Below are 19777 nucleotides of genomic sequence, written 5' to 3'. Positions count from 1 at the left end.
CTGGACGAAGTATTTTCCTCGGGTCGGCTGCGTATACGGCAGTCGGGACGGGCGCGATAATGCGCCCAACGACTTCTTTGCTCAGCTTCCTCCTTTTGGACCATTTTTCCTTTTCTTTTCACTCTTTCTTTTGGCGCTTGTCTCTTGGGCAAGTCAGAATCTCCTTTCGTCTTTCTCCTCCGTCCTCGGCAACGCGCGACACGAGCCTATCATAGTTTAATCTAGGATCTTTCCGCCGCTTCGAGGAGCCTCGTGTCGGGAAAGCCGAACTGACAGGAGCGAAGAGACGACGGGATCACGGCCGCGGCGTCGCTAGTCCCGCGGTCTCCGGGACGGGCATCTCAAGCTCACGGGTCTCCCTTTTGGCGGAAAATAATTGGGAATGGTACGTAAATAGAAAGGTCCGCCTCTCGCTTCGGTAATAAAAACAGATTCTTTCAGGCTCCTGCGTTTCATATCACTCGCTTTCGTCTCACTCGTGCTCGCTCCTCGCCTTCGATTCGTGGGCGAGTGTGGCGTTCGAAAGGAATGTGTTCACGAATGGTGGCAGTTTTCGTGTAATGTTTTCAGTGAAGCCAGTGATAGTTCTTTTTTTTTTTTTTCCTCTTTTGGGTCGCAGCCTTCGTTCAGCCTTGATGGCATATTGGAACACATCTCATCGTAATCAGTAGTAGATAGAAGCACGGAGAATGTGTTCATTGTCAGCGCAATGGGACATGGAGAAGAAAACTAGTCCGCTTGTGCCAAAGAACAGAGGCTCTCCTCCTCTGCCCTAGTTTGTGCATAGAATTAGGAGTGTGCTTTACTCTACCTGCAATCCTTGCTTTTGAAACGTTCGGCTATCGTTTTTTTTTTTTTTCGCCTACTCTCCGTTGCCTTTGTACGCCGTTTATAATAGCGCCGAAAGCTACTGGTAGAGCTTAATTTGTGCAGATTGCCCACGCCACGCAACTCGATCAGCGCATTCGAACGCTTGCGACTGCGCCAGGAAGGATTGGTTGCATTCCTCTCGTATACTGTGACTTCGTGCGCCGCCGGACAGATCTCTCCGCCTTTCCGCCTTTGCTTCCCCGCCGTTGCGCACGCAAGGTGCCTACGGCGGAAGAAAATATAAATATAATTGGGCTTCACGTCCTGCCTGTTTTCTACGTGGCTTATCCCCTGTTTGTCTAAAGACCGCGTGCAGTAACGAAGCCGGCTGCAGTATGCACGAACCTACGCACCTCGCGACGTGCACTCGAGCAACCTATATCCATGACAATCTGTGGATCGCGCCACCCGAATCGAAGCTAAGGGATACAGCAGCAGAGAGAATGTAAAATACAGCAGCCTTGGATGAACTGCGTTGCCGTTGCGGAGGAGGCCTACGCGAACGAAAGAACGACGAACAAAATAAGGCCAGCGAATAGGCAAACACGCAGCGAGGGGCAATAGGCAGCTCGGCAACTAGGGTTAGCGCGCCCGCTTCGTCTGATAACTGGACAAAATGGCTTCGGCTTCGCAGAAAAGTCCACACCCCAGAACAAAACAAGCAAATAAACGGCATTACAGGAGCTGCGCTCGGAACGCAGCCTGCGGCATGCAGCCTTACATCTGTCTGGCCCGCGCTTGCGAGGAATTATTACACGAGCTGGCAGGGATGACGAGCTGACAGAAATGGCCGCTGCATGCGCCGCAGTTGTTCGCGCGGTATCGCGCGGTTTGTTCCTCCAGCCGCACTAACTTGTGCACGAAATGTCCTAACTCCACCCGACTGAGGGAACGATGAAGGGAGTAAACCGTCGACAGCATCGCGGTCTGCTTCGGTCTCGGGGAAGCGATGCGCTTTCTCAAGGCGGGCCTTGATGCATCCGTGGGCTCAACGGTGAGGCGATCGAATCTCTTCCCCTCAGCGTCCTCAGCTCGTTCATGCAGCGAAGGAGGGCTTACGTTCCCCATTTTCCAACCTGAATTCAGTAGTGTTTGGAGTACAAATGCGGGATACAAGAATGCATCAGGAGGGAAGTCGAGCTCGGTATAGGCTCGGATTGTCACAGAAAGAGCGTAATCGTGCGCTAAGCGAGATAGTTGCGTTCCTTGTTATGTAGATGGCTTTTTTTTTCCCGCCTAGTAATTGTTTTCGAAACGTGACTTCGACAACCATAACAAAAGGGCGTGGGGGCTCTTTTGCATTAGTAAGCAGCTGGTAGTTCTCTTGACAGCAACATTAAGCAGTAAAAGTGTAGCAGCACGCAGTCGTACTAAATGTAATTCGCGCTGTGTCGGCGTGCTCAGAGGCCTGAACAGAGAGTAGCATTTATCGGACTATCAACAGCTCGCTTCTTTGCTGCAATTTCTTTTACGTGCTGCGCGCTTCTTGGTGTAGCTTTCTTTTCAGTGACTGGCTTGCGTAGAATACTTTCGCAACACGAGGGTGAAGAACTGGGGCCAAAATGGAGCAATCGCTTGTTCTTATTTAGAGGCAAGAGACTACAGTGGGAAGAGACGCATGCGTTTATCACTACCACCTTTTACAATCTAAAATAATCGCCTTGTCAGAACAGAGGCTCACGCTTGAAGCATTTTATTTTTTCAAGAGCGGAAGTAACACGCTTGCAAGGGGCAGTTACGCTGGCAGCAAAGCCCCCTGCTGCAAACTGCGACCCCAGCCTCAACACTTCATGGGGCTGTAAAACGCTTCTAGAGACGAGTGCGTGTCCGAGGGTATTGCGTACTTGCGCCTGTTAATCTTACGTGAACCATATTGAGCTTTCGCTCGCACTACGCGAGCGCCTTGCGTCATACCCTGTCTCTGCGGCTTTCTGTGGTGCCTCACTCGGCTCATCTCCGCGAAGCTTGTGAAACGCTATACGCACGTGAGTACGATACGCTCACATAGGTAAGCTCTGACGCGATCAACTTCAAGAGCGAGAGAGAGAGAAAAAAAAAAGTCACGTTAATTAGGGTCCAATAAAAGTTTCCCCTCGAGAAAGTTTAGCGATGCCAGCGATTCTAGACTAATCTTTTTTTTTTCTTCCTTTTTCCGACTCTCGCTTTTGACACCGTCCGAAACAGCCACGCAACAGCAGCGAAATTAGCAAACCCCCTCCGTCTCCCGAGCTTTCCGCGTGTCTCCTTCGCTGCGGCGCGTCGATGTGACAAGCCTTCGGGCCTGGCAACCGGTCCGGTCCTCGCTCCCAATCTTCGCTCCATTGCTTTTGCTACACGAGCGCCGTTCGTCCGCGCAACTGGCGCGCGGACAAGTTTGTACGTTCGGCCTGGCTTTTCTTTCTTCTCCCCATTCTTCGTATTCTCATCTGCGAGCTCGTTGACAGGCCCCCTGTGCGAGCGGAGGGGCGACAAGCGGGTGCGGAGAGAGGCGTAAGGCCGTCTTCCAATTTTGCTCGAGCACGCGACAGGCGTCTCATATTTGCTCGCGCCACTGGGAGGCAGCAGCCCGAGCCTTCTCCGGCCTGTCCCTGTCCTGTGCCAGTGCCGGGCTTTTCGCGCGGATGTCGCTCTTTCTTTGTGCAGCGCCGTGTGTTCCTTTTCTTCTACCCTCTCGGTGCCCTCTCAGTGACTGCGCAAGTAGCAAAAACCCTCTGTCTACATTACATGTGTGCATGTAGATATCTAACTATTGCCTGACAATCCTGCGAGCTTATTCCAAACTTTACGCCTTCCTATCGCGCAAGTTTGCCCCTGACTTGAGCGAAATAACCAAACGGAGCGCACGCACGGTGGAAGCTGGATTCGAAGCTTACGATCGGATGCCCTTTCCTCCGCCACCATGCACCGTGTTTTACTGGTGTTGTAAGAGCAGTTAGTAAGAAAATTTAATTAGGGCGGCGAGGGCCCGTAAGCTGAGTAAATATCGCACCCCTGTCTCTCTTTGCCCTCACCACCCTCGCCATTCGGAGTGTTGTCCCTAGTTTTATAACACCTTCGTTCTTTTCATTGCTTCTGGCAGGAGACGCCCTTTTCCTCTTCGCTTCAGGTGTATCCCTCTTTCGAGTGTACTTTTATTCCCGGGTAATTGTCTGCCTCTTTCCGCTCTCGTTTGGGCGCGACGCTATAGTCCGCGCTTTCCGACATATGTGCGCCCGTCCGGCCGTGACTCGCACCTGCATGGCTGATTAGCGTCTTTCCTCTCGTGTCGCTCGAGCACGCGTGTTGATTCGATGCTTTGCATGATCGCAAGCAGCAAGGGAGAGATACAGGCGGGAAGGGAGAAAGGTGCAAAGCAAAATAAAGTTAAACGGTCGCGGCTACTTTTGAGCCAGGGAAGAGCCAACTTTAGCGCGTCCATCGTGTCATTGCATTTCGCGACTACTTAGCTGAATGCTGCCGTCGCGATGACCCCGCTGCCTCTATTGCATTTATTTGTGTGCGTGTGTGATATGTCTTTCCTGAAAAAAAAACAAAACAAAGACTTTCGGAGAGTTTCGAATAATATTTGAGCAGGACAGGTAATGGTGCATATGATACTGATGGAAGTATATGCATAGAGTAAACATTTTGTGAAACGAAATTGCCAATTCTTTTTTTATTATCTCCTCCGTCCGAGTTTTAAGTCGTCCGATCATAAAGGCTTTCTCTCCGATGGAACTGCTGAAACTACGTGACCGCCGTTATGAATACTGTACCAGCGCAATAGCGTAAAATTGAAGGAGAAACACGCTTGCAGTATACTTAATTGCATATCACGAAATAAAAACAGCGCGAAGAAACAGGACACAGGAAGAAGACACGTACAAGACGGGACTGGCGCTGACTACCAACTTTATTGCATGTGCAGCCGAAGCACGTTTTTATATCTGCTACAAAGGACCACGAAGGTACAATCACCTCCTGCAAAGTGAATACTTTAATCAGATAGAATATCACTACACTTTACTGATGGGGATACAATATCAATACACATACAACATCAGATAGGCGACAACGCACGGTGTGAAAGAAACTGCATCTGCCCCCAAAATCAGGACCAGAGACGTAACGTAAAAAAAGAAAAAAATAGACACGGGTGACGACAATCATAGACATGACAATCTGACATTTAAATGAAAAAAAAAAAAAAAATGGTGCGTGTAATGTGTCTAAAACAACACTTTCAGGCCAGTCAATTGCTAAAATTTAAAACATATTTAAAAAGTAAAGACAGCATCATTGTAAGGCAGATAGCCAGTCAAATGCTAAAAAAAAAAAAAAAAGAAAAACAGTAACCAACGTCAAACATCACGGCTAAACAGCTAAAACCATTAACCGATGAAGCAAAGACAGACGGGTGACATTAAAAAAACAAAAAAAAAAACAAAGAAAAACATATGACCAAACCGTGCTTCCAATGCACCACAAAACACCTACACAAGCAGGAAGAATTAAATGACAAAGACAGGCACATGCAAAGAAAAATTTGTTTATTTCGTGATAGTTATGAACCAACTAGCCCAGACCAAGATACTAATAGTACTTGCCTATATTACTCAGCCAAAGCCCATACGTAACAGCCTGTAGCATGCATGAGCTCCTGCGATGAGCGGAAGATGTCGTTTAAGGGTCACCTTGGCATCCCACTAGTCACAACTCACACCACGGGATGCTGGTAGCTGCGTTGCTGCCATTGGCAGTTCGCGCGGCAATCTCCAGAAAAATCTGACCGGCATGTGTCGAAATAAAAAAATTAAAAGAAAAACTTGTGCGAGATCTCCTATTACCTATTATGCATTCTATTCTTTTTTAATTTTCTTTCTTCAATTCCGGAAGCGGGCTCCAAGTTTCTTATCACATACCTTTGGTTATTTGAACATTATTTTAAGCAGTCTGTGAAGATTTGTTTCAGTTTCGGAAGTCCTTGTCACGATTACTATTTTTTTTTCTGCAAAACTACCGTTTGCATGCAGTTACTTTAGTTTACAGTTTTCGTTGCTGTGCCTAGGGCGCAACACAGCATGTGAAGCACAGAGAGCTTCAACTATTTCGGCGCTCGGCAAGGCAAAGTGAGTCTTGTGAGATGGTTTTGATTTACTAGTGATGAACAGCAGTGCATTACTATTAATTGTAAAGCTTCAGATGGCTTAGCGTAGTATCACTACCGTCGTTTTTTGTTTTGAATGCTTTTTGCGGCTATCTTTGTATAAGGCACTCATGAGTCGTTCGTGTGCAGGCAAACCATATTCTCGCGGAATATTGCGGCCAATTTTCTGACATCGCGATGCGCTGACTAGCAAAACCAGGTTTAACATTTGCAGCAGCACAGAGTGCAGTGAACATCTGTTGCAGGCAGTGCTTGGCATTGTAAAATCGGAACCGAATGTAACCGAACAATAAATGTAGTTAGTTTAATTCACCGAAACCTGAATGAGAGAAAATGAAGGGGAGTGGGGGGGGGGGGGGGGGGGGGGATATTATGCTCTCAAACACTCTGGTAGCAAGGCCATAAAAAGGCCAAGGGCATATTAAACGGGTTAACGCTTGGTACTGCTATTCGGATTTCTTTCTACCTCCCCCCCCCCCCCTCCCCCCCTTCTCTATAAGGTGTTTGCTCGTCTCTTAAAACATAACGAGTTCATGTGTTTGTAGCGAATCTGTTTAGACCTCAAGAACTCGTTCCGCCCTGGCGCCTTTTTCATAACGTTGTATATCAGAGTTTCATGAATTCCACAGTGCCACGCGAAGCGGTGTACGCAAGCAGTCCACCTCACCGTCAATTGTCCCGTCCTCCTTTGTCTCTCTACCCCTGTCCGCAGGCGACGCAGATGGACAACTCGCTGCGCTACGCCCTGACTAAGGTCGAAGTGTTGGTGACCGACATCAACGACAACGTCCCCGTTTTCGACTACGACATGTACAACATCACTGTGATGGAGAATCTGCCGCCCGGCTTCACCGTTGTCCAGGTGCATGCCGTCGACAAGGACTCGGTGAGTGGGCCACGTCTGCACTCGGTCTCTTCCGAGTTGAAATTTCTCGCTAATGGAATGCGCCATTATATCCGCCTTCATCACAAAATGTGGCGCACTCTGGGAGTGGTTGAAAAGTCGTCTGCTACTGGTGGAAAATGTCCAGCGAAATGACGGTGTGTGTTCTGGACAGCTACCGCCATCTGTCGCATACATCTGTCAAGAATATAACCTGCACATGGCCTCCGAGATTAGTTACGGCTGTGTCGATCACGGAGGCCAGGAACTGCGCATGTGCAGCTTGGGCTGGTGGTTTGTTTTCGACCAGGGGAGAGGCGCGCATGCGCAGAGCGGCCCTGTGAAAAAGGCGGATTGCTTCCGTTGATAGAAATATCAAGCGTGACCAACAGGTGCAGGATGAAATATTGATTGTGGCATGTGTTCAATATCCTCAAGCTTACTGCTGTCGGCGACTAAGGTTATGGCAACATGCGTTTGCTAGTACCTTAGTACGCCTGACCATGGTTCACGAGGAACCGAATTGGGTCTAAAGATCACGCCTGAAGCACGAAAGGCGGCTTTAGTGGATCAACTGCTTATTTCAAGACAATTGTTTCGCAGGGTGACAACGCCGACTTCCTCTACCATTTGGTCGACGAAACGGGCGGCTTTTCGATCGACGAGAAGGAAGGCTGGATCCGAGTTCGTGACCCGTCCAAGCTCGACCGGGAGAAGGTTGACAAGCTGACCATGAGGGTGAGTCCGTCGCTCTCACTGGCGGGCACGTACAGTCAGTCTTTGTCAAAAATATACAGCCCAAGTGGTTTGCTTCTAAGCACTCTAACTAGGCTACTAGAAGCAATACTGGTATATGGTGTTAACCATAGTAAAGAGTGAGGACTAGATTTTTCGTTTAAAAGATTTAGAGCCCTGCAGATGCGTAAATAGCTTCGTTACGAGGCTTCGAAGCAAAACCCTTGGGCCGTATATTTTTGACAAAGACTGTACGTTTGTCAGCTTGCATATTTTATACGAGAAGCCTGCGCGCATGACATATACGGGCAGCACTGCCTCGGTGGTGCTCGTGCTCGCGCCATGCCAATATGTCTGTAGGTTTCTTCCATCATTTCTCGTAGTGGAAAACTGCACTGCCCGCAACTAAGGAACATTCTTTCGTTGTTTACTATAGTTAACCTTCCTCGTTCCGATGTGCAGAGAGAACGGTGCCTGCTAGAGGGGCAGGGACTATAAGATAGAATGAAAAAGAAATAAAAAAAAAAAAACAGAGAAAGCCAGGAATCGGATGCAGATAGCATAGACGGTGATACAAACAACATTTTAACGGCACTCGGGAGTGTGGAAAGGAAAGCTAGGCGGTGGCTGCCAATATTGGCTTAATGAAGATGAAAAAGAGGAAAATAAGAATAAATTTTAAATGTGGTCGAACAGAAACCCCGCAAAACAAATACGCAGTTTATTGTACGTTAACAACTGTTGGTAAGGCATTGAGTGAAAAATATGTCAATGAAGAATCAATAGTGCCTGTCGCTTGTTTACTAGTGACTTGCTAAATTTTGCGACTATCGTCCGAGCAAAAAGATACCGTAGCTTATATATCGTTTCAAAATAAGCTGCACAAAACTGCACTCACTTTATACTTAGCTTTCAACACTGCTGTCCTCTAAGTTTCGAGAACTGGGGAAGAACAAATAACGCTAATAACGACTTGTGTAAAGCATGCGGGCTCTTAGTAGCTGCTGCTTTCAGCTTGCGCTTATTGCCTCCGAGAAGGAGACGGGAACGTGACGCCGTGCTTTAGCCAGACGGCGGAGTTGTGGCTCGCGCTCCAAATCACGGCAAATCACGGCTGTAAAAGAACCATTTTCCGAACTGGAAGACGCACCATTCCACATTATTGCATCACGATCGCTCCTCACTTGGAACTCAGAAAGATGGCTACAAGTTTCGCGGAAACGACCCTTATACGACTACCACATGGTTACACAATATGAAACATCACGACTTGTATAGCCGTTTCGCCCTGCCCGTTTGGGACTATTGTTGCGAGCGAATTCGGTCTGCAGACTTGTGATAGTAGCATGGATGTTTGCTTCATGCCTTTGATGCTTCACATTCCACCCATAGTTGTTTCATTTTTGTCATCGCATGACACGCCAGCCAGAGCTACTACGCATAGAAATGTTCGCTTTTTAAGAAGCAAGTACGAAGAAACGAAGCAACACGAAAGAATAATAAAGATTGCAGCGATGTCCAAGGGGCAAAAAAAAAAACAATAGAACCGAAGGCGTCTTTTTCGTTTCTGTTCCTAGATTTCTGTGTCGCGTTTCCAGAAAGAAATAAAAACAAAAATCGATTAATGTCACTTCTACGAATGTTGTTAGCATCTAGAGAAACGCACGGAGAGGAACTGTTGTGCAAAGTAAGCAACGGGAAAGTAAAACCATAATTATTTTCGCACTCCCTCCTCCTCATTTACTCAGTGCGAAGGAAAAAGATGGGAGGTAGGCTCGACAAGGAGCCTTCGTGGCATAGACAAAGCGCGTGCGGTATTCTTCACGGGGGCTCTACTGAAGAGTCGTCCCCTTGCAGAAATTTTCACGCGTTAAAGAAATTGGCCCACCCGCGATGAGTTCGCCTTCTGTTGTCAGAACAGGGAGAGAGAGAGATGAGCTAAAAAAATCAAAAGAAAGCAGAGACGATCAAATAGAATACAGCAACAGTATGCTGGGAAGGATGGGAGTAAGAAATGCCGCTCCCATTTTTCGTCCGTCTTCCTCAGCGCTATTTTGCATTTGGTCCAAGACTTGAAAAATTGTCTCCGGTCCTACTCGGGCAAACAGCCCCCCCCCCCCCCCCCCCTCCTTCTCCCCCTCTTGTCCGCTCTCTGTTTTCGCCAGAATAAACATTCTCCGATCTCTTCGCTTTCCTTCTTTAGTATCTCGGTTCATATTTTCCTCGCGTGCGAAACGCGGAGGTGACGCATCTCACGCGCCTAGCGCACGAGTCCGCTGCGTTCACGCACTGGTGCTTTTTGCGGACTGCATCAAAGCGGTCAACTCGAAGAACGCACGCAAGCAGAGGCTTGCCCGTCGCAAACGAAGAACAAAAGCGCGCGTGGAATGGACGAATCGCGCGCGCGCGCAATATGGGCTGGGCTAAAACGGAACAAATGGGCGTCAAGTATGACGGTGCCACAGTTTCAGTTCCTCGGAGAAGTTCGCCATGCATTGCCAGCGGTCGGTCACTTGTGGTGAGGGAACGCGCACGCTCATGAGGATTGCATGCGCTGAAAAGAGCAAAAACAATAAAAGAACAGATGGAGAGAGAAAGAGAGACCCTCCTCTCAACTGGAAGAAAAGAGCCAAGACTCTTCTCCATCAGCTGCCGCGTACGTCGTAAGGAGAGCGTACACTTTCATCTTTCATCTCCCTGGCCCACACCACGCAAGCAACGAACTCGTTGCGTCCAGACAAAGCACCCACGGAGCTACTCTGACAGATGCGCGTCCGCATATACGCATGCATGCGCTCTTTGCTCGTATCATGCGGCGCGCGGAATTGTGAGGCGTTCACACACACACACACACACACACACACACACACACACACACACACACACACACACACACACACACACACACACACACACACACACACACACACACACACACACACACACACACACACACACACACACACACACACACACACACACACACACACACACACACACACACACACACACACACACACACACACACACACACACACACACACACACACACACACACACACACACACACACACACACACACACACACACACACACACACACACACACACGGATATATATATATATATATATACGAGTACATACGCACGCACACATATCGCAGGCCATAGCGGATGTCAGCCCGGGCTCACTTCTCGAAATGAGATGGAGCGCTGGCGCGTGAACAAACAGTGCGGACCAGGCCGACAGCGCGTCACTTTCTGCTCTCAACTAGGCGCCATGGCGAGCTCATGCGCATCAGCAAACGTTGAGGAGGGCGGCGCATATCGTTGCCTGTAGGCTGTATATGCGAGCTGTGAGCAACGTCCCGTGAGAAAGCAGTTGGCCGAGTAATGGCAGCCTAGCAGATAAGCATGACACGCCGAGCGCCACGCTGCGGGCTCCGAGAGCATCTGTTTTGTACAGGCGCGTCTTCTCTCGACTTGTGTAAGGCACCTTTGACGAACTCGTTCGCTGCTCGCACTCAAATAAGCCTGCGGGAACATGAACGCTGCGACTGGCTGCAATATAATGAGTCGTCGCGTTTCACCGGAAAAGGCTCTGCCACTGGAGTCGGATACAAGTTTCCCTCAAAGGCGACAGAAAACAAAAGCTCGCGCGTCGAAGTGCTCCAAGTGATGAGTCTGCTTGTTAGCGCGCGCCACGTCGGTAAAAGAATGGGTCGAACAACAGACCTTTGACGCCGAATTCCCATTTTCAAGTCATAACCTCGACGCATTACGAGCAGAGAGAAGCTTACCCGATGGCTACACTAGCGCCCCGAGGGTAACGTCAAATGCGTGGCGCCGGACGTAAATAAGCGAATTGCAGGTTCTACAGCAGGAATCCGTATTCGCTCTGAACACAAGCCGCACATAATAGTAGTACTGAATATTACGATCGGAATCCGGGGGTATGTGTTCAGCAAAGCAGTTCGTTGCGCTTGCTTTCCCGATATTGCTAATTGAACAGAAAATATTTAGACAAAAAAACAAAACAAAAAAAAAAACAATGTGCGTGCACGTACAACGGCACATTTCTGGCGTATTGAATGGCCATATTGGCTTTATAAGTTCCCCTCTGTAAATTTAATCTGGCTATATCAGAGTTCAGAAAAATACTGAAGCGATTCTCGGTGACATATTAAAGGAACACGCACAAACATGCATCTCTTCTTAATCATCCACACCCCATGCCTTGGAGCGTGGAGCACCGCAGTAAGCTTGACCCTCTTGTTCGTGCCTTCAATGAGCGAGGTTAAAATATTATGAAGCCGTAAACGCGTATTATAAAATAGCTACACGAGTGTTCACGCTTTAATGAACCTGAAAACAGAACATATACACTTGAAATCTTTAAAATGTCACTACAGACATAGCCGAAGGTGCGTATGGAGGATCCAATTAAACGATCTGTTAGAATGACAGGCGCAGGCAGGTTGAATAATACGAGCCTGCTTCTGTAAAAGAAAATAATTTCGCTTTTATCCTTTCCAAATTACCTTCCTCATTTCAAACCAGTTTCTTTGTTTTTGTAGCCCGACATTCTCGGAGCAGACCTCAAAAACTGAAAAAGAAAAAAAAAAAGAAGAAAGAAGTGGTAGTCCTCTTTTTGTCTCCATTTGAACTAACATTTATATTTCCTCCTCCCGCAAAAGGAGGAAAATAGCCTTCAAGTTTCCCTAGCGACATTCTGAATCTAACGTACGTTTCCAGTTTCTGAAAATGCAGAATATGTGGGAAAACGAAAATTAATTAGACTTTAAGCCCAAAAGTACACCTTTTCCTTCATTATTTTCTTGTGGTAGCTAGACGTCAAGTATTCCCTTCCTTGAACGAACTCTCACGGCCTGTATCGATGGGCTGTAACGTTAAAGAGATCGCAGTCGCCGAACATTTTTATGAGCTGGAAAAGACTATTTATATATATATATATATATATATATATATATATATATATATATATATATATATATATATATATATATATATATATATATATATAAGTACAGATTTCGCCATCACCGGCCGATTTCGCAAGTACACTGCATTCGTCAACACGTCGAACCGGCCAGTTGGCTTTGGTGACCCTGTCCCGAGACATACTCGGCGCTTAATGCTGTGTGAAAGTGAAGCCCCTCTCTCTCTCTCTCTCTCTCTCTCTCTCTCTCTCTCTCTCTCTCTCTCTCTCTCTCTCTCTCTCTCTCTCTCTCTCTCTCTCAAGAAGTAAGAGAATCAAGTTTTCCTGAGGGCAGTGATTAGATGGAGTTGTCCTCGATTTCACTGGAACACATGCACTCAGGGGAAAAAGCTACAGAAAAAATAATGTCCCAACAGAATTTCTGTGTGGTTTTTGACAGTTAACATGTTGCGACAAAGTTACTTTCTGTATTAACATCACAATTTTCTGCAGTTACAAGAGAAAAGTAGTGCAGAGCTACAGACTATATAAAGGTTACTAGGGGTGAGTACTGAAGGAATTTCTGACGTTTATGACATAAATTTTGGCGTTCAACGTCAGAACTACGGAATTTGTTTTTTGTTATTTTGACACGGTTCTGTAGTATTTTTTTGACTGGGCAGCCCTGCCCTCATTTTAATACGGGCGGGTTGGCTCGTTAGCATTCACCCAAGCGCATCCATACGACTCCAAAGTAACAGAACCTTCTTAGTTGAAGAAAAGTTGATCCCGCGTTCTAACCCCTGACCAGGGCCACCTTAAGGAATATCCCCTAAACATGCATCGACGGTTGAGGCACGTCTTCGATTAAGAATTTCACTGGGCTACTTTTGTGCTGTACCTACAAAGCTATTTTTGTGCTGTACCTTGACCTACAAAGTGCCCACCACATCAGAAGTCGTTTGCACTGTACGCATGTCGAGCTCTAAGTCCACAATATCTCTGTGCGCCACACACCATTGAGACGTATAAGAGGCCATTCCCAAAACCACGTTTCCCGCATCTGACAACACAATGATAACGCTCGCATTTTCGGTATTCTGCTGGCGGCTTTTATATTGCGTTTAACTATGAACCGTCCCTAAGTATGAGGTAACAACCTAAAATATGAGAAAAAATATATAGACAGAGTAATACAGAAAATGGACCACGCTTCCTGTCATACAATAAGCTCTTCGCGGTGGCAGAAGGTTTGGAGATTATTCAGATGCATTACGATAAGAAAACAAAACGTGCACCTTCAATGCATGACGCATTAAAAGATAGCAGTCTCTTGGAATTTTTTTCCGCTGAAAGCACTTCCAGGATGCTCGCAAAATAATGCAGCATTGTTATTCGGTTCAGACGAAGGAAAGGAAAAGAATGCATATTGTGTCCAGCGACGAAACCGCTGTGGGTTCCCTAAAACGCGGGATTGTTTGGGTTGCGATGACGAATGGTGCCCGATGCAGTGCTCCAGCTATGATTCGCTAATGTGCGGTCGAGCGTGCCCATACATCGGCGACCCGGCTTCTGCCGTCCGCTACGCCATCAGGCAACTGAAGTGTATTAGAGGGGAGTTTACCATGCGTCCTCTGATTGGCCTCTAGCCTATATACTTTATTACCGTGCCATCTCGAACGGCCATTCAATTTTTCATTAGGGCCCACTGCGCTTGTTGCTCCTGCAATATGAAAGATGCGAGCGTCGGGCCCGCGTTACGCGAGCAGAGATCCCCAGTAAGTGACGTTAATCGCGGGCAGGCTTCGCTCGCGCGCCTGTGGCCTAAATCATGCACGCGCCTGCACAGAGCGGTCGAACCAAACGCTTCCGCGCACAGAGCGCAGCACGCGTCCGAAGGGGCCCTTCGTTCGCGCTGCCCTTTTATATAGCGCGTCAGAGCGGCGAGGATAAAAGAAGGAGCTTTTCCGAGCTTGGGCTCAGTGTTTATAGTGTTTATAGCGTATGACAAGCTGCAAGTACATCTTTTATTTTTGTCGGCGAGTAGCTTCGACATTACGAGACGAGGCCGCTGCGCCCTACTATGCCGAGCTATTGGGCATTCACATTGATTGGGACTAGATTGTGCATGTTTAGGACAGGAAAATTACAGCGCGAAGCTACATATCGCGCCTGTCCTGCTTCGTTTCTTTCCGCGTATGTCTCGCTTCGGGCTGTAATTTTCCGGTTGTACGTCCATGGATACGTGGTGCAGAGCCACCGAGGAACTTTGGCTCGACGTAGAGCGCAAGGCTTGTTCAAACGCAAATGTTCGCCTTAAAAGGGGCTCTCTCCCTTACAACAGTAGTTGACTTGGGAGCTATGGACTATGATGATGTCTCCTTGGAAGTATTATTTCAGAAACAGCGTCGTGATGTAATTATGCTAATTATTCTTCATAGTTCGCCCGACTTTCATTGCAAACTGAGCAAGGAGGACTGAAGTAAGTGTGTTTAATTAATACTTGGACAGCAGGCGTCATTACGTTGGACGCTCTGGAGGGCGGAAGCTATCGTCATCGTAACTGGGAGCCGAATCCCTAAAGGCGATCCCATCTTCAAACGCCTTCGTCAATTCGGCCCCTAATGACCTGACGGAAGCTCCAATTAACGGGGGACTTTGCAATTTCCTCCGACAGCAGAAATGAAGCCCCTCGCAGAATGACCTTGTGTTGGAGGCGACAAACCGCACTGGCTGTTACAGTTGGGACAAGGCGCTACGGCGTAGCCCAAGTTTTCTCTCACCGTCAAGTCAGTCACCGTACTTCACGAGCCTGCGGTGTCAGCCAGTCATCGACGAATTATCCACTCTACATGCTCAGGTCCCAGCACTCGGCGTAGCGTAAAGAGATGACAACAACTGCAAAATACGCGTGCACTTTCACAGCAACCTCTCGGTACACTTTAAGATGCCTCCCAAAATACCCATAACTCCCTGAGGGCACTTTATAAAATTATCCTGTTAATACTCGTAACACACCGGCGAGCGGTACAGCCATCTGAATGCTGTCGCTCTTGTGTTGGTTTTGCAGCTTCCTTTTCGGGGCGGTGGTAAGGTGAGAGAATGGTAAAAGCAGGTATTATGGAAAGGTCGAAGGAATAATAGCATTGCTTTAAATTGATTTTTTTTTAAGCCTGAGGAAGTGCAATACTTTGTTTTCAGTCGCATAGCGCGATTTGTGCAGCCGAATTTAATCCGAGCGGTCTTAATCCTTTTTGAGAATTGTGGTTATATATAAAGCGATACCAGAGAGTTTATTACCTCTTGAGGTTGAGGCCGTAGTCATGCTATCAGCGTAATTTTCAAATTTTCGGCTACTTCATTCATCTGTTTACGCCCTCTGATAGAGTACGCATTAGCTGGATTTTTTTTTTTTTTTTTTTTTTTTTTTTGCACCGGGTACAGTCAGCTTCCCGCGCCAATGAAGGGTACGTAAACTATGATAAACTGGCTTTCAGCTGCCGCTTAAAATGGATCCTTCAGTTTAAACATGGCGCTTTATGGCATAGCACTAGCCCTAAATAGACTTTCAAGAGGTCTAGCGCTGCGCAGGCCGCTACGGATAAAAATTAACGTTAACAGAATTCGCTGAACGCGGTAGCTATGCAGCAAGCAAGGCTAGGGAAATCGTCCTTTCTAATCAAATGTAGTGAGGTTCATGCACACGTGATACAGAACGCCCTGCTCAGTCACTTGCGGCACTTCCTTGAAGAAAATGGCCCATTTAGAGACACCGTTGCATGCATATCTAGTATGTATAATAGCCGCCGACGTCCAACTCGCGGTTCATCGGCTGGACGTCAAGGCTTAAGTAAAATGGAGCGGCAAATGTAGGTCAGACAGCACTCTCGCGTCACGACAGCGATGCTCCACGTGGGATGAAGACAGCTTCCGGCTTGACCACCACGGACAGAAGCGGCCAAACGATGTCGTGCGACTCTCTTCAGGTGTGCAACTCGTTTAGTGGACGGGGAATGTGCGCAGCGGAAGAGTCCCGATTCATCTAGCCTTAACAACCTTCAAGGAGCGACTGTCCATTGTTTGACAAAGATGGGGCAGCGAGGCAGCTTGAAAAGTGGAGGGGAAAGGCGGAGATCAAATGGACAAGGAGGAGCAAGAGGAGGAGGCTAAAGAAGCCGAAAGTGTTAGCGGCTACAGAGGCGATGACGGGTAGACGAAAGGAACGAGTGGCCCAAGTGACTTCCTTTACAGCACCCGCCACAGCGATGAAGAGCTGTTGCGCCGCGCCGAAGACGCGGGAAGCCCGCTCCTCGTTTCGTGACATAATCGAGCCTTCACCGTGAAAATTCAGCTCAGAGGCCCTTAGGACATCGTGAGCAAGATGAGAGGGCGATGCGCGAGCTAGTTCATGCGACAGCTTTTCGGCCCGAGTAAACGCTTCCGCTCATTACGGCAAAGACGCAGTTCAGCGCTGCCAGCGCCGACAGAGGACTCGTTCCCAGACCTTTCCAGTCTAGGAAATTGGCACTTAAAGCGCATTCTCCCTCACCCGCTCAACGCGTCTCTGGATCCACCGCGCCGTAGCAGCAGGTCGGTCGCGCTGCAGGCGTGGTGACGCAGGGGTGCCAAAATAAGGACCCATCAATTCCAGCAACGCATCCTGGAAGACGTAATAGGACGTCCCCTTTCCGAGTAATGGTTCGCAGTGATGATGAGCGCTTTGAACGAAGCGGCATTAATCACCGGAGGAGGCCGACCGGAAGTTGCCTCCGCAACGACTTCAGTGAATTTTATATCCAAAGTCTAATGGATGAATACGACAAGCAACTTTCGACGCGTTTCCTTTTCATTTACGCTGAAACGCTGTGCTAAACACGCGTAACACTGTGTTATTACTACACACAAGTCGAACTTAGCACATCAACTAGACGCATGCTACCCGTTTATAGTGTCATTTTCTGTAGTATACTTTTGTGCGGTTTTTGTAGCCTGGTGGACAGAATATCAAGGTCAGAATAAGAAAGCTATAAAAAGATCAATAAGCTTCACATACCCTATGAGCAAGAAAACTTAACGTGCACATAAAAATAAAATCCATTTTTGCTTTTGAAACTCGCAGATCTTTCACATTTGATGTGTGGGACGCTCGAAAATGGTATACACAAAGGCCTCCACAACGCTACAGTCGAGGCCCGTATTTGGACCAACAAGGAAAAGTTTTGGGGCCAGTTGGTCCAACGTGGCTGCGGGGGAAAGGAGCCACGTCTTCAGGACAGGACGAGAGACGAGGTGTGGACGGAACCGCTCGTCCTGTCCAGATCTCGTCTCTCGTCCTGTCTGAAGCCACGGTTCCCTTTCCCCACGATCCGTGTCTGGGTCGTGGTTGTAAGCTCCTTCAGGTCATTGCGCGAGACCAGGGCGGAGTAAGGTGTATTCGCTTCTGGTAAGCCGAAGCCTGTACTCTGTACTCGCAGGTTCTGGCACTGGAGCGCAAGCCTAACGTAAACCCGGATGCCAAAGCGAGCACCACCATCGTGGAAGTCTCTCTTCTGGATGCCAACGACAACAACCCGCAGTTCCTGCCCGAGGGCGTCTACGTGTTCAGCGTCACAGAAACAGACCCGCCAGCGACCGTCATCGGATCGGTGAGTGTGTTCGCGCGCTTTAACTTAGGCAAACTATTCTTTTCCGCTCGAAGCAGTTTAAAACTCTTAGCTTGCTAGGACTCCAATACCGGGTACTTTCCTCACCGCTGAGCCATCATCAAAACAGTGGCGACGGCTGCTAGGCGCCTACGGAGCTTCTTATATAGATCGTTTGTTAACAGGATGCAAGTTTATGCCGGATATCACGTTTACAAATCCACGAGCTGGTACGTTTCCACCGATACACGAGTTCTCGTCTCTTCAATGCTTCTAAAAGGGAAGCTGCTGGCTAGCGTGAGCTTCCGTGTACTCTGGTATGCAGGCATGATGTTTACGAGATGGCTAGTGTTCTCAAAGCTATGCTTTGCGCGCTGGAAATCTAAATACCTGACACAGAGTGCCGGTCTGAGCCGACAGAATGCTTTCTCACCAGATCGTTCGTGAGCGTTAGAACGCAAACATAAAAAGAAAGGAGGATAGGAGAAGACATTCGGAGTAAAGCCGCGTCAACAGAAAGCTATATGCGCTGCTATTGTATAGTATCACGCACAGCACAATGTCGCGCACTAAATCGCCTGTCATTCCTCGTAAAACAATGAAAGTATCCCCAAAGCCGCAGATAACACGCGGTTTCTGCGACATTTTCTTTTCGCGCTTAGGAACTGTGCCACGAAGGAGGGAAAAAAAAAAAAAAAAAAAAAACTGAAGAAAACAAGAAGAGCAAGATTGGGTGGAAAAAAGAGGGGGAGGGGCTGGAAAACTATAGTCGGCCGCGCATAAAGGACCTTCAAGAGCTTTGCCGGTTACTCCCCAGCTTTGTAATTTATTTTCAGAATGCAAGCCGCAAAGATAAAACAGAGAAGAAGAAAAAAAATGCGAATGTGAGCAGGAGAGGGGAGCGGCGGGGCGACTAGAAACATCGGAGGACAAAACGTGGGCCGGCGGCGTCTTTGTTTCGGAGGTGACAGAGAATCGCGCGCTCTCTGGCGCACGAACGCTATAAGAACGGCGGCAGCAGGACCGGGCATACAGAAATAACAGCGGCACGACGCCGCCGCGTGAATCCCCGTCATTGTTCTCCGGGAGCCGCGGCGTTCGTTTCTCTCGCTTCTTTCACTTCGCGCGCTCTTCTTCTTTTCCTGCCCCTCGTTCTCGTTTCATTCACCCGAACAGTGAACGAACAAACAATCGATCAGAGAGGAAAGAAAAAGTTGATTGTTTCTGAGTGGTGAACAAAAGGTCATTATTTTCTTTTTCCTTGGCGCTGCTGCTCCTTCGTGCCTCGAACTGCTCGCGCTCGCTCCCTGAGTCTGGAGGCGACGCCTCAATACAAGCGGGGCAGCCGCTGAGGAGCAAGAGGGAAGTCGCGCCGACAAGCAGATAGAAAGCAAGCAGAGACGACAACTGGGTCTTCTCCTGCGCGCGCCGCCAAGTGCCCCGACAGTGTCGCGCTAAGGTCAAGGGGGAATGCGCTACGGTATACGCTTAAGACAAAACAAAGCTAGCCCAAGTACAGGCCGTGTGTATGTGTATGCACGCGTACCCAGACGAGGAGTGCGC

General features: G+C 48.2%; 1 protein-coding gene across 1 annotated transcript in view; it reads left to right on the top strand.

Moving 5' to 3' along the window:
• The window catches only part of LOC146202354 (protocadherin Fat 3-like), a 148120-nt gene that overhangs the window by 64647 nt on the left and 63696 nt on the right, over positions 1 to 19777 (top strand). Inside the window, exons 9-11 of the mRNA XM_084588125.1 lie at positions 6729 to 6902; positions 7503 to 7637; positions 18047 to 18217. Coding sequence (XP_084444251.1) covers positions 6729 to 6902; positions 7503 to 7637; positions 18047 to 18217 — 480 coding nt within the window. The remainder of the gene's footprint in view (positions 1 to 6728; positions 6903 to 7502; positions 7638 to 18046; positions 18218 to 19777) is intronic.

Source organism: Amblyomma maculatum, chromosome 1, assembly GCF_055883805.1.
Source record: "Amblyomma maculatum isolate TAMU_Amacu chromosome 1, ASM5588380v1, whole genome shotgun sequence".
In the NCBI taxonomy this organism is placed as follows: Eukaryota; Metazoa; Arthropoda; class Arachnida; order Ixodida; family Ixodidae; genus Amblyomma; species Amblyomma maculatum.
Note: the sequence above shows the minus strand (reverse complement) of the source record. Positions and strands in the feature narration are given on the sequence as shown.